We start from the raw sequence: 13,446 nt of genomic DNA, 5'->3' as shown, positions 1-13,446 counted from the left end.
ACGTATCACCAGCGAGCTCCCCGAGCTGGAATCCTACATGCACTGTTCCGCCGAATGCAAATCTGAGATTTTAGTGAGATGTGCTGATGCTTCCCTGATGACCAACATTGACGCACACAGCTCACCAGGGGGTGGGGGTGGGGGCCACAACCAACCTCCCGCTAAGTCCCCACCGGCTCCCAAACTCTCCGCCACCAACCGCGCTGCCTGAAACACCCATTCCGTGGACACTCATTTCACTTTCTTCTTAGGATCGTTCCAACTTCAGTTTGAAAAGCCAGGCTGAGCACTGCCTGGTCTGACCTCTAACTCGTCACCCTGCGTCTGCTCCGACTTCCCTCCCGCCGCGCTCCCACGGGGTTCATGCCAGCGTGGGCTACGGGGGATTCTCTGGAAGCCGAGTGCTGCGGGTTATGCCCCCTCCCTGGGGGCTTCTGTCCTCAGAAAGCCCGGCCCCAGGGGCACAGCCCCACGCATGGCTCACATGCTTGTCTTGGGGGGACAGTCCGCCCTGGAAACACCCCCGGGGACCAGCCCGCACACACATCAGCCTCGGTGCCTTCCATCTCTTCAACAAAGGGAGGGCTGGGGTCTAACTGTTTCCATTTCCCCTGAATAAATAGGGAACGAGTGAGGCTAGAAAAGAGGAACGCCACCAACCACAGGGTGTCCTAAAAGCCACGGGTTCCAGTCAGTAAACCAGCAGCCGTGCTTGCTGGGACCCTCCAGCTGGCAGATCAGGACTGCTCCACCCGGTGAGGACCCAGCCCGGGCCGGCTGGCTGAGATGAGTCAACTGGTTAAGACTAACGACCTGGCTGAGACTAGTTGCCTGGCTGAGACTAGTTGCCTGGCTGAGACTGGTCACAGGGCTAATAATACTAATTACCTGGCTCACTAGTCATTTGGTTGAGACCAGTCTCCTGGCTGAGACTAATTACCTAGTTGGCTAGTCGCCCGGCTGAGACCACGCGGGCTCGTGACCCAAGGGCAGATGGGGGCCCCGCCAGGATGTACTCACGATGGGGCTGGCGTTGATGTAGTCCGAGTTGCTATGGCTGTTCTCGGATTTCAGCAGGACCCTGGAGTGATCGTCTGCAAGCAAAGGCATGAAGTTAGATCCCACAGGCCTGTGTCCACAGGGGCTACACAAGGGACAGGAGGTGCCAAATGCCCTTCGAGGGCTGCCCGCTGCCCACTGTCCCTCCTTGGGGCTCTGTTGAGGCCACTTCTATCACTTCTCCCTCTGCCCTCCATTCACGCTCCTTCAGCATCAGGGTGGAGAAGCAGGGAGCAGATGACCCTAGTTACACCTGGCAGAATTGAGATATTCTCGGGTTTTTCTTAGAGTCCAAATACCAGGGTCAGGTGTTCGTCTGCAGGAATTTCTTTGGGGTTTCCCTTCAGCCAGCGGACACACGTGGCAGCATACAGCAGATACGTATCTACACGAACATTCAGATATCAGGCAACTATTCTCTACATGCAATTTTGTGGTCTGGAAATGGTTCAGTTCTGGAGATTACAGGGCTTTTCTTTTAAAGCGAGAACAGGAGAAAAAGAAAATGTGGCTGAAGAAGGAAGAGGGATGGTGCAAGGGGAGGCCTCAAACGTGCACCAGGATTTGATGGACATGGCAACCAGATGCATCCGTGGGGATTAGCGCCATGGGATTGTCAACGCTTGGTGTGTTTGATTCATGAATTATTCTTAATTCTGGTTCTGGAATAACCACCGTCCTGTGTACAGTGCCATCCCTCTTTGCCTGTTTTTGGGAATTCTCCAGGCTGTGCCCTCGGAGGGACATGGAGGAGGGAGCGCGGGGAGCAGGGCGGTGCCAGTTCCGACTAGTAACAGGCTCAGGGGAGGGATGCCCAAGACAGTCCCTCCTTCCTCCCACCTTCCCTGGATGTGCGGCCACCTTCCCTGTCCTCTGCGAGGCGCAGCTGAGAACTAAAAGCCACCATACGTGGCAGCGTGCTCAACCCTGTTATCTTTGCTCCAGTCGACGCCACTGGGTGCCACACAAGAACTATTTCTTTTCTTCTGAGAAACTACAGACAAGCTGGCTGGCGCCTTGGACACCAGGGACGTGGGGGGGGGGTGGGCTGTGAGTGTTTCACCCCAGCCCCGTATCCCAGCAGAGTGTCCAATTCCAGGCTCCCAACCTTGAAAGCAGCTCAGGCAGTGGGGGCAGGAAAGCCTGGGGACCGTGCCGTGGTTCGTGCTTCTTTCATGTCTCCAAGAGATTTTCCTTAATTTTTTTTTGACAACAACTCCGGGGCTTGGGAAACTTGGTGAGTCTACTGGACTGGACATCATCCCATCGGTCTTACTGAGATATCGACGCTAGCTTTTGTCCAGTAGAGCTCAGACAGATGAGAAACACGGAGAGATGAGGCAGAGTGCACACACTGCGTGGCGTGCTTACATACGCATATGCCCTCGCACCCAACGGGAGTGGAGACGCTCGGGAAGCACTGGCCATGGCAGCTGCTGAGGTGCTCCCGACGGCGTGAATAAGGACGCAGAAACCCCATGTGCTCAGTGGTCACGGTTCCTGCACAGATTCATTCTTGAGACCGTGAAAATTGGCAGTGGCAGGAAATTGAAATAAAATTTACCAGAAAAATTGGTCAACTCGGACATCCTAACACGCTGCAAACGCTACCGTACCAGGAGAAACTCAGGGCACCTGACTCCGTGTGACTCCCACCTCCCTCGCTGCTGTGACCTGTAGCTTGGGAACTTCTGCTCAGCCCTGCACGTAGGCACGCCAGTCACTGAAGGAATTTTGCTGACAGCTGAGACTCAGGCAAACCGCCCCTACTCGAAACCCACGCTCCCCCAAGGAGATACAAAAGTATGTACGGAAGTTGCTATGTCCAAGATTTATACGACCATCGTGGCTGGACTCCTGTCGACACAGATCAAGCAGCCAAGGATGAAGAAGTTTCACCGTCCTTCCCAGACCCTTTGTGGCTCCTGGATGTCTACAGTCATCAGTCACCTTTGGAACGCCAGCTCCCCCCCTTCTCTCTCTCTTTTTAATTTAAATGCACTTAGCTAACATATAGTACATCATTCGTTTCAGAGGTAGAGCTCAGTGATTCATCAGTTGTGTATAACACCCAGTGCTCATCACATCACGTGCCCGCAGCCTTCATGCCCATCACCCAGCCTCCCCATCCCCCACCCCTCCCTTCTGCAACCCTGAGTTTGTTTCCCGGAGTCAAGAGTCTCTCATGGTTTGTCTCCCTCTCTGATGACTTCCCATTCAGTTTTCCCTCCCTCCCCCTATGGTCCTCTGTGCTGTTTCTTACATTCCACAAATGAGTGAAACCATATGATAATTGTCTTTCTCTGCTTGACTTATTTCACTTAGCATTATCTCCTCCAGTGCTGTCCATGTTGTAGCAAATGTTGAGAACTCATTCTTTCTGATGGCTGAGTAATATTCCATTGTATATATGGACCACAACTTCTTAATCCAGTCATCTGTTGAAGGGCATCTCGGCTCCTTCCACGATTTAGCTATTGTGGACAATGCTGCTATGAACATTGGGGTGCATATGGCCCTTCTCTTCACTACGTCTGTATCTTTGGGGTAAACACCCAGTAGTGCAATGGCTGGGTCATAGGGTAGCTCAATTTTTAACGTCTTGAGGAACCTCCACGCTGTTTTCCAGAGTGGCTGTACCAACTTGCATTCCCTTTTCTTCACATAAAAGAAGGCCGCATTTGTGTGAGGCCAGTTGGTTCTTTAGGATGACAGGCTGCCATCTTGGTCTATTGGCTTTCTGGATAAAGTCACTTTCCTTATCCCAACACCGTGCCTCTTGACTTACTGGCCTGTTGTGCAGTGAGTGGAATGAGCTTGGACCCGGTTACCCTACCCCTAAATGAAGTTCGAGAAGCCCAGTGCCACAGCGGGGTGCCTCATGAACACATCAAGCTGGAGACCCCCGTGCTGTGTGCCCAGAAGCAGATGCCTCTTCTGAAGGATGCACCAGGTCTGCTTGTTGCAGCTTACATAGAATTCTGGAATTAAAAAGCAGAGCTTCTGGCAGCTTCTAGAGGGTTCCAGAGGGCCTCCCAGGGGCCCTGCCCCATTAGAAATATGTTCAACACAGCCAACTTCAGGCACTGTTGATAGCGGCAATGGGGACCCCTCCTGACTGTCAGAGACACTTTCACAAAGAGCAGGGTCCCTGGTGAAGGGATGGGACGAGTATAGGGAAGAAGAACCACAGCCCCCAGACTCTGGCCTCTGAGGGCACGCTGTGAAGGTGCCACACGTCACCTGGACGGGCAGGCACAGGCTTGGGGGCTGCTGGGCGCCCTTCACCCTTGTCCAAGAGGACAGCACTGCCCTGTGCATAACCAGTCCAGTGACCAAGCACCAGCTGGATTTTCTAGTCAGAAAATTAAGAAAACCCTTCACAAATAGGGGAGTCTCGATGAAATAAAAACGCAATCTGGCACTTTTGCTCAGCACTCAGAGCTCTGCACTCTGACGGCCGAGGGGACAAGCTGTTTGGAGCGCCCAAGCCCGGCGGTGAGGACAGTCTGCACTCAGTCGTGCTGCCCCCGAAGCCCTGTTTTGGCCATGCTCACCTCCTGCAGGACGCCCTCCTAAAACTGCTGTCAAGTCTGGGACTAGGGCTCCGAACGCTTCCGACTCGGCCTCCTTCTCAGCACGTAATGTGATTTGCAGCAGCACACTGGTTTCAAATTCACAGCGAACGAGTCGTGTTTTTAATATTGGGCCATCTGGGGCGCCTGGGCAGTTCCATCGGTGACGCGTCTGCCTTCGGCTCAGGTCACGATCTCAGGGTCCTGGGATGGAGCCCCGCGTTGGGCTCCTCACTCAGCGGGGAGCCTGCTTCTCCCTCTCCCTCTGCCCCTTCCCCATTTGTGTGCTTTGTCTCTCTCAAATAAATCAGTAATAATAAAATCCTAAAAAAATATATAGGGTCATCTGAACCTCCATCTGAAACATCTAGAGCCACCCCAGAAGGGTCGGAGCACAGTGAGGGGCATTGACGTTGCAGGGACGGCCCAGCAGGTATTTTGAGTCGTTGGGCAAACCTCCACAATCTTGTGGTTCACTTTTCCTGTTCATCTTTTTAAAACAGCTGATACGGGAGCCACTGAGCTGCCCTCAAGTTGAGCCTGGCTGCCTTTATTCCTTGTGTGGCCTGGCGGGGTGACAGATTCACTCGAGGTCACTTGAGCCAGAGGGCGGTGAGGCGAGGGTGGGGCTCGTGAGCAAGCCCTCCTCCCTCGCCTGTGCTCCCCTGGCTGAGCATGGCCAGTGCGAACTCGCACTCAGTCCCAACCACGGAGCAAGGATTTGTAGCCCCCTGGGTTGCTTACACTTCAGCTGAGAAGGGCCTATGTTCTTTAGGGTCTACGAGACCTCACTCGGGAGCCAGGAAGTGGATGCTCCATGTATTCCTGTCTGTGTTTGGCCCTAAGATGGAGTTGTGTTCTCTCATGAGATCTACAACAGTGAGTTTCATCAGGGAGGGGAGGAGAAAAACACCCACCAAGAAGAAACTTGTTGAATTACGCTGTGTGGGGCACGCTCCTTTTCTCAACTCCTTGTCCAGGCTTCTCCAGCGTTCTCTCTGCTCCAAGAGTAGCTTCACACATATTACCTCTCTTCTTCTGGGAACATGATGCCGTAGATAGAATGGGTCTGTGTCCCCATTTTAGACTGAAATGATTTTCATAGATGCCAACAGAAGAAACACGTTCCAGAATTTCTTCTTGATTATTACGGGACAAAGAGCACGTGGAGACGGCCCAGGGTACTTCTGGGGGCTGTGGCCGCACCATGAGTGGGCACATCCCACACGTGCTGTCGTTTAGCACACGTCCACACGAACTGTTTAAGGACGGTGCGTGGTGGTTTCCCTTGTCCCCGACCCGTCTTATAACACTAAGGGTAGTGTTTCCTGAGGCATCCTGCTTATGTCATTCGTGCCAAGTGATAAATGTGGGTCAATGATCTTTGCAGCACGAGCAGATGACTTCCTGGGGGTTGAATGCCTTCGGATCAGGTGCGTGGGGGGGTCCCCGGCTGACACTGGCCCTGCACGAAGGAATTCTTCCCCCGAGCGCTCTGCCAGCGTCCTCATGGGGCTTTCAGCGGTCGCTGCTTTCTCTCGTGCTGGCTGGATGCCGTTTCCTTTACTTTGGTGGCGTGGCTGGTGGAAATGAGGACCGCGACTGGTGACCCACCGGCATCTGTGCTGCAGAGTCGGGGCTCTGCGTCTTTAATGGAGACCCGTCCCCTGGAGAAGCCCAGCGGCGTCGGTGGCCACAGTTTCTTCTCCGATTTCACAGGTCCGTGGATGGTTTAGTGTAGCCCACCTCTCAGCTCTCTGCGGCCATCGGGCTCCCAGCTGCTAAAGCTGGTCTAAGGATCCCAGCCAATCACACGCGGGAATGTCTTTACTGACTTGGACTCGGCAGCGTTGAGCAAAGCTGTAAATTTCCGTGTATTTGTTTTAAGACTGAGTAGCTACACAGGCAGCGTGCTTCTTTGCAGATCCGGGAAGCTGAAGACCACAGGGAGATTAGGAAACATACTTGCTCTGAAGCGTAAGTCCTCTCTAGAAAGGCCAGCTCAAGTTCCCGTGGCCTTCCCTTCCTCGGTAAGTAGGGGGGCACCCTGCTCTGAGGTAAGCGTGCTGGAAATTCTTAGCTCAAACTCTAAAGATCATCAAACCTCCCAGAAGAAAAAGCAACAGGGTTCCGCTCAGCGCCTTGTTGGATCAGGACATGGTGCTGCGTTTGGGCGGTCTGGCTGGTGAGGTCCCAGGCTGACAGCACCCTCCTGCGTCCAGAGCTGCTGAGAGCATGTGACCCATTCTGTCACCTACCCGTCACCCAGCACAGAGGCTCATGTCAGCCTCTAGCCCAGATGCAGCAGAAGGAGGTCTCGGAGTGCCACGACGGCCTGGTCTCCTATCTCATGGCTTCAATATTTTCACCCACATCTCTGCAGATCTCTTAAAAAGAAATCCCCAAATAAGATTGCCAGCTAGTTCTGCAGGTGAACGACAGTGCAGAGGATGACGAGGCCCGGACCACAGCGGGACACCCACGCTGGAGGCAGCTCCTTCTGTGCGGGCCTCACCCACCACAGTGCAGCTCTGGGGAAAAGGCACACCTGTGCACGGAGCACAGCACAAGCAGGAACCGACTCCAGTGGTTTCCGGTGTCTGTGGCCTGGCACCGCCCACCCAGCCCCCGTGGGTCAAGCGTTGACCTGTGTAACACTTGTCTGCAGGACAAAGATACGTTGGAATCCCTACTTCCAGGACCTCACATGTGACCCCACATGGAAGCGTCTGGTGTCTACGGGCAGAGGGACTCTGGACACAGAGGCAGACGTGGAAGGAAGATGATGTGTGTGCATGCCAAGCAGAGAGCCTGGACAGGTGCTCCCTCACAGCCTCCGACATCCCGCCTCCAGGACCGAGAATTAATTCCTGTTGTTTCTGCTGCAGCCTGTGGTCTCGCGGTGCCCCGGCCCCCACCCCTGGAGTCGGGTCTCCATCCCGCTCCAGCTTCCTCATGACGGGCTGGCCTTCCCCTCACCAGGCTCGTCCTACTTCCTCTGACCCGGTTTCCCCGTCTCTTCAACCAAGAGACTAACCCGGGCAATCAAGAAGGGTCCTACCAGTGGTAAAGAATCAGGATTCTCTGAGAGCACTCAGCAAACAGACATGGGGTCGTGTCCATGAGCTTGGGCCCCAGGGAAGGAGCGGGCGCTGGCAGTGCTGGAAACAGCGGGCGGCTGGTGGCAGCGGGTGGAAGGGGTGCTCTTCTCACGTTGGTGTTGGGGCCGCGCATGCAGAGCACACACGCCGGGCACCTCATCCGAGGTGGAGGGCAAAGCCGAGGGAGGCGGTGTGGCCGGCGTCTTGGGGGAACGGTGCCACATGCACAGCAGTGATGAGAGCACAGCCACGCAAGCACAGCCATGTCATCTGTGTAATTCTGCAGAGACCGGCAACTAACGCACTAGGATTTCACATCTCCTCATGCGAGGAACCACGACACACACGTGGCTGAGACAAGGAAACGCACGAGACGCGGGTGGCAGTGTGGCTCCCGCAGCCTCCAGGCGGTGGGCAGTCACACACATTTAAACAAAGTAGAAGACACAGAGCTGTGTTTTGTTGAGAACACTGGCTGCCTCTAGAAAACAATCCCACCTGCATCTGTGTCAACCGGGGGGTACTAGAGCCCGTTTGGGGGGTGGACGGTAGGCACAAGCTGTCGTCTTTGAGGGATAGTCCTGATGTCTGAAGGGGACCCAGGTGCACAGAGTGAACTCTGACCCTCTGAGACAACATCATTATCCCCAGGCCTTGCCAACTAGGATGCTTCTGGAAAAGTAAAGGAAGAAAGCTCGGCAGGAAACGTGTTGATTAACATAACGGGGGGGGGGGAGGAATGCCCAAATACCCCACAGAACAAGCCCTTTACACAGGAGAAGGGGTGTGGCCCTGGGGACGGAGGGACACAGAACAGACGCATGAGCAGCTTCTGGCTTCCTCCGTCCCCGCGACAGGGCCTGAGCAGCCAGCACCCCACACCAGCGGGAGCACAGTGGCTGTGGCGGGCCCAGCACTGCCAGGGACGGTGAGCTGCTGTAAAGCAGGCGGACATTGGGGCAGGACCACGAGACCCATGGACCCGGGTGTCTGGGTGGACGAAGGAGACATGGAAGCCGCCCGCTAGGGAGATGGGGTTCCTTCCACATCCCAAAGGACTGGCCCAGAAGCTCCCTGTGGGCCCGCGCTCGGCCAATACCACAGCAGATGACCTCTTCCTCAGGCACAAAGGTATCCCCCAAATCAGTGGTGCCCGGGACCCTGGAGAAGCCCATCAGTGTGGGACCAGGCCATCGTCTGGGCCAACAGACAGTTGTGCAGATGATGTGGTCATCTCTTCATCTCCATCATGAGACCCGCACAGAAATATGGTTCCACGGTCCCCTTGTGAGAGCTGTGGCCACCGTGGCTGAGTGAGACGAGCACGGTGGGTGGAGGCATGGACGGGGTGGGTCCCCTGTGGCTGCCGTAAGGAGTGCCACGCCCAATGGCTGCAGACACCCCGTACTCGCTAATTACGGGTCTGCAGCAGGGAAGTCTGAGATGAGTCTTCATCAAGGTGCGGACAGGCTGGTTCCGAGGGTCCAGAGAGAACGCACCTCCTTGCCTTCTCCCACTGAGATGTGCCCACATTCCTGGCTCGCAGCCCCTCCCCTCGGCCTCCCTCCTCCACACACCCCTACTCCAACAGTTCTGCAGAACCGCCTTAAGTCAGTGTCCGCTGATCAGCAAACCCTCGTTCCTTCTGCCACGGAAATCCCGCTCCCACGAGGGGACTGGTCACAGACACTGGGGGTTGAGACGTGGGCATCTTGGGGCCGTTGATGGGCTGCCACACTCAGCAAAGTGACAGAGTGTAATCCGTCAGGGACTCAAGGTGTCTCTGGAAAGCAAATGGGCTCTGTGCTCCCAGGTTCCCGCTGACTGTTACGGACCACGTGGCCAGTGGGTGACGCTCTCCTAACCCAGCTCAGAAGGCACCACGCAGACGAGGTCTGCATCCCTGCAGAGACCACGGGACGTCTTCTGGAGGCCTCGCTGCTAGAAGTGCAAGCACTCTCTAGGCAAATGGGAATGAAGTGAAGGAGACGAGGTGGGAAGAGGCGGAGGACAGGGGAAGGCAGGAGGGAAGCACAGGGTTAGGAGTGGGAATTTCCTGAGCTCCTGAAAGTCCCCAGTGTTGCTACTCGCCTGCATTGACTTCTAATAAGGAAAACATTGCTGAATTCATGGTAACCTTGAGAGGAACACGGCCAACTTATCTTCAAGTGTTAGGTTGCCAAGAAACAAAACCCTGGATGGACAGTTAATATGTAAGCAGATGAGAGAATTTGTTCCAGAGGCTCTAGAAGGGCCCAGCCCCAGAAAGACAGGAAACCCTCAGCATCGGGGCCCCGAGGGCACAGCTGCAAATAACCCAAGTACGGGAAGGAGAGACAGGCGTCCAGAGAAGCAGCGCGTGCAGGATTTCGGAGGCCACGTGCGGCCATACATCCAAGGATGGGGTCAAGGGGGGGCACAGACCTCACAGGAAAGGCGTCAGGAAGGCTGACACCCTCAGTGGGTTGATGATGGAAAACAGAGAGGGGATGATCGAAGAGTCTTTGTTGCTGCATTTGTTTAAACCTAAAGATCTCAGCAGGCAGACCTCTGTCTGGGGCAGAGGAAGCCACTGTAACCGGCGACTGAGAGAAAATGTATTCGATTAGAGCTCTGCCTGGACCATCTCTCTCCAAAGCAGGAGGCGCAGAGAAGAGACGGGGTTGACAGATGGTGGGTGGACACCACTCACCACCGGCCGGGTGAGCGAGGTCAGCCTCTCATGAGCCCTCCAGGTGAGGCCACAGAAGCACGTTCACGGCTCACGTCCACGGCAGCCACGTGGAGATGTGGAGACTGCCACGGCCACTCTCAATCCCTGGGCCTTGGCCAGACCAAACCAGAACGGGGCAGGGAGGGGACAGCAGGCCTGCAAGCCAGCAGGTGAGCTTCCCACGGCCCTGTTGAGATGGTCAGACTCCCAACTGGACCATTCGCGAAACCAGAATGGGAATGTGGTCAGTAGGAGAGCAGTTTCATTAGGGACGAGTCACATCAGAAAACAAAAGGGTGTTGTTTTCAAAAGACTGCAGAGACGGAACGTCCAACATGCAGTGATGAACCTTGATTTCGTCACAGTGAACACATCGCCGTCCGGGTGTGCCTGGAACGCTTGGGAACGCCGAAGAAGGACTGGAGTGAGATGCTCGTTTTCTCAGTTGTAACAACAGGGTTGCAGTAACGTAGGGAATGTGACGTCCTTATTTGTGGGAGGCACAAGTATTTACGTAGTTGTCACGATGCCTAAAACTCACCTCGAAATACTTCAGCCAAAACATGAGCGCAGCACACACGCGTCGAGGAAACCGGCCCCGTACTGACCAGCAGCTGTTGAGTCCGGCTGGTGGGCACATAGGCCACCACCCGGCTATCCCTTCCACCTGAGCGTTTTAACACGTTTGCAGTAAAGCGTGTGGAGGAAAACCATGCCACGCTGGTGACGTTCCTTCTTTGCAGGGGCTCCTGGGCTGGCCCACACGGGCATCCCTCCTGGTCGGATTTCGCTGCTGGGCAGTCCTCTGTGGGGCAGGAGGGCGGCCTGGGGCCACCTGCTTCACTTCTTAAGCTCTGGCTCTTCTACTCGAACGGGGAACACAGGACCCGAGGCTCTTGGGTTCACGTCTGCAGCATCTCCCCCCGCGTCTGCACGTAAGTGCTCCGTGAGCACCTCGGCGTTCCCGGGGCCGCACAGCAGGGCTGCAGGCAAAGGCTTCGCTCACCAACAGCCACCGGATGTCCCTTCACAGACCTGTGTCCGCGTGAGGGGGCCCCAGGTAGGGCAGTGCCCCGTACTGGCCCCGTCGGATGTGTTTTTACAGACGACTTGAAGACGCATAAATCACATTTGTCAAACGTGCAGATGGCAGAAGGCGGACGGCGGGGAGGCAGCGTGTCAAACCAGGAACCAGACTCTCCCTGATTGTGAGGACCCGCTGACAGCTGAATGCACAGCACTTCGGTAAGGACGGGCGGGGACGTGGGCATCTGGGGTGACAGAAAAGACAGCCAACCTCGCGGCTTGTGACGTGCCTCCTGCGCGAGGCGTGTGGACAGGTCAGGGCAGAGGCACGCTCCCCGCCCTGGGGCAAGGGAACCGGAGCCTGTCCAGAAGAGGGTGGGCCGGGCCACTGGCCGGGTGTCAGGGTCCCAGACCTCACACCCCCCGAGGTCAGTCTGTACGCAGCACCGGGCGGCGAGCGCTGGAGAGTGGACGCAGCCAGGCCGCATGGGGTCTTATGAGCCTGCCGTCTGGCTCCGAGGGAAGGAGTAAAAGGAATATAAAATCTGAGCTCTGAGGGGCTAAGTTGTGCCGACGGTCACTGCAGCTCCTGCCCCGGTTCTCGGAGGCGCGGCGGAGCTGGCAGTGGGGGACGTGCCGTGACAGGGTAGGGACACCACTCCTAGGTCCCCTCAGGACATGAAACACTGTTTTTGCCTCTTTCTGGCTTCCCTTCAAAACAAAACCCAAAACCCAAAACCGCCCCTTCTGCCTCAGGCAGCACGACTGCCCGGGACGGGGTCTGCCTGACGTCGCCGAGAACGTCTGCTGCGGTATTGTCCCTGCCACACCGACAGACCCACAGCCTCCCCCAGTCCGGACGCAGAGAGTCCGCCGGCTGAGACGGTCGAGGGGCGGCCAAGTCGGGAACTTCTGTGGCCCCGTAACTTCCTCGTCGAGGGGAAGTGTGTGCAGAGCCTTTCACACAAGAGGGAAGGAGTCCTGCCTGCTGGTCAGATTTCGGAGGTGTACCCACGACCGATCGTTCCAGGCAAACCAGGGAAAGTGTGGGTCACTCGGGCCAACGCAGGACACCCCTGTGGGGATTCAGCTCAGAGTTCAGAAGAACAAATTTAAACCAAAGGTTTGTTTGGAAAGAAATCAGTTCCTGTGTGTTTTAAGGAAAGCAACGCTCAGCCAAAGTCCTGCCATCTTGTATGAATGTGGGATAGTCATTTCTGTGGAAGTTTGAAATTTTTGTTCATTTTTCCAACATGGAAAATCTCAGGCATGTGCACGAGCACATAGGGGCGGCGTGCCCCCTGCAGAGGGTAAGGGTTTATGCCCCAGCGCCCTCATCCGTCAAGCGCGGGGAGTCGAGGCGACAGGCCTTGTGCAGGGTTCACCCGCGGCCGAGCCCGGTGCCGCCCCAGCGCCCTGACCTCTGGGCACAGCCAGACAGGGTCGGCCGTCCTCCCCCAGGGCTGCCAGGCTGAGCTGGGACCCCTTGAGCCGCAAAGCCCTGGAAAGCCAAACTGGGAAGTGCCTTTCTCTCCATCTCTCCACGTCCGCATCCTGAGCTGTTCGCTCTCTGGTTTCACCTCTATGTACTTTTCTGTCTCCGTCTATTTCTCGGTCTTGTTTTTCTAACACAGAATAAAAAACACTTTTTTTTTTGTTTTGTTTAAGACGGTGTACCACAATACCATCATATTCCTGTTCTTAATCTAAAGAGCAGATGAGCAGAATATTGCGTAATTCTTTTTAAAAGTACATTTAGAAAGCATATCGGATTCTGAAGTTCTGAGAGGACATAGCCACACTCGGCCCAGCGCCAGTTAACCACCTCATAAATCCTCCTTCGAAAGATACTGTGGAAGTAGCTGGAGCCTCCAGGCTGTTGGGGAGAGAAGCTGACGTCCCGGCCACCTCTGAATTTCCCACACGACCTGCCAGCCTAAACTCTGGAAGCGGGAGAGGCGTCTCAGATGGG

At 55.7% G+C, this 13,446-nt stretch overlaps 1 protein-coding gene across 1 annotated transcript in view; it reads right to left on the bottom strand.

Moving 5' to 3' along the window:
- PTPRN2 (protein tyrosine phosphatase receptor type N2) overlaps positions 1-13,446 on the bottom strand; it is an 842,052-nt gene that overhangs the window by 46,038 nt on the left and 782,568 nt on the right. The window contains exon 17 of the mRNA XM_087860611.1: positions 1,021-1,094. Within this exon, the coding sequence (XP_087716737.1) occupies positions 1,021-1,094 (74 nt within the window). The remainder of the gene's footprint in view (positions 1-1,020; positions 1,095-13,446) is intronic.

This window comes from Ursus americanus, chromosome 3 (genome assembly GCF_024610735.1).
Source record: "Ursus americanus isolate L20-20 chromosome 3, mUrsAme1.1.p, whole genome shotgun sequence".
NCBI lineage: Eukaryota > Metazoa > Chordata > Mammalia > Carnivora > Ursidae > Ursus > Ursus americanus.
Note: the sequence above shows the minus strand (reverse complement) of the source record. Positions and strands in the feature narration are given on the sequence as shown.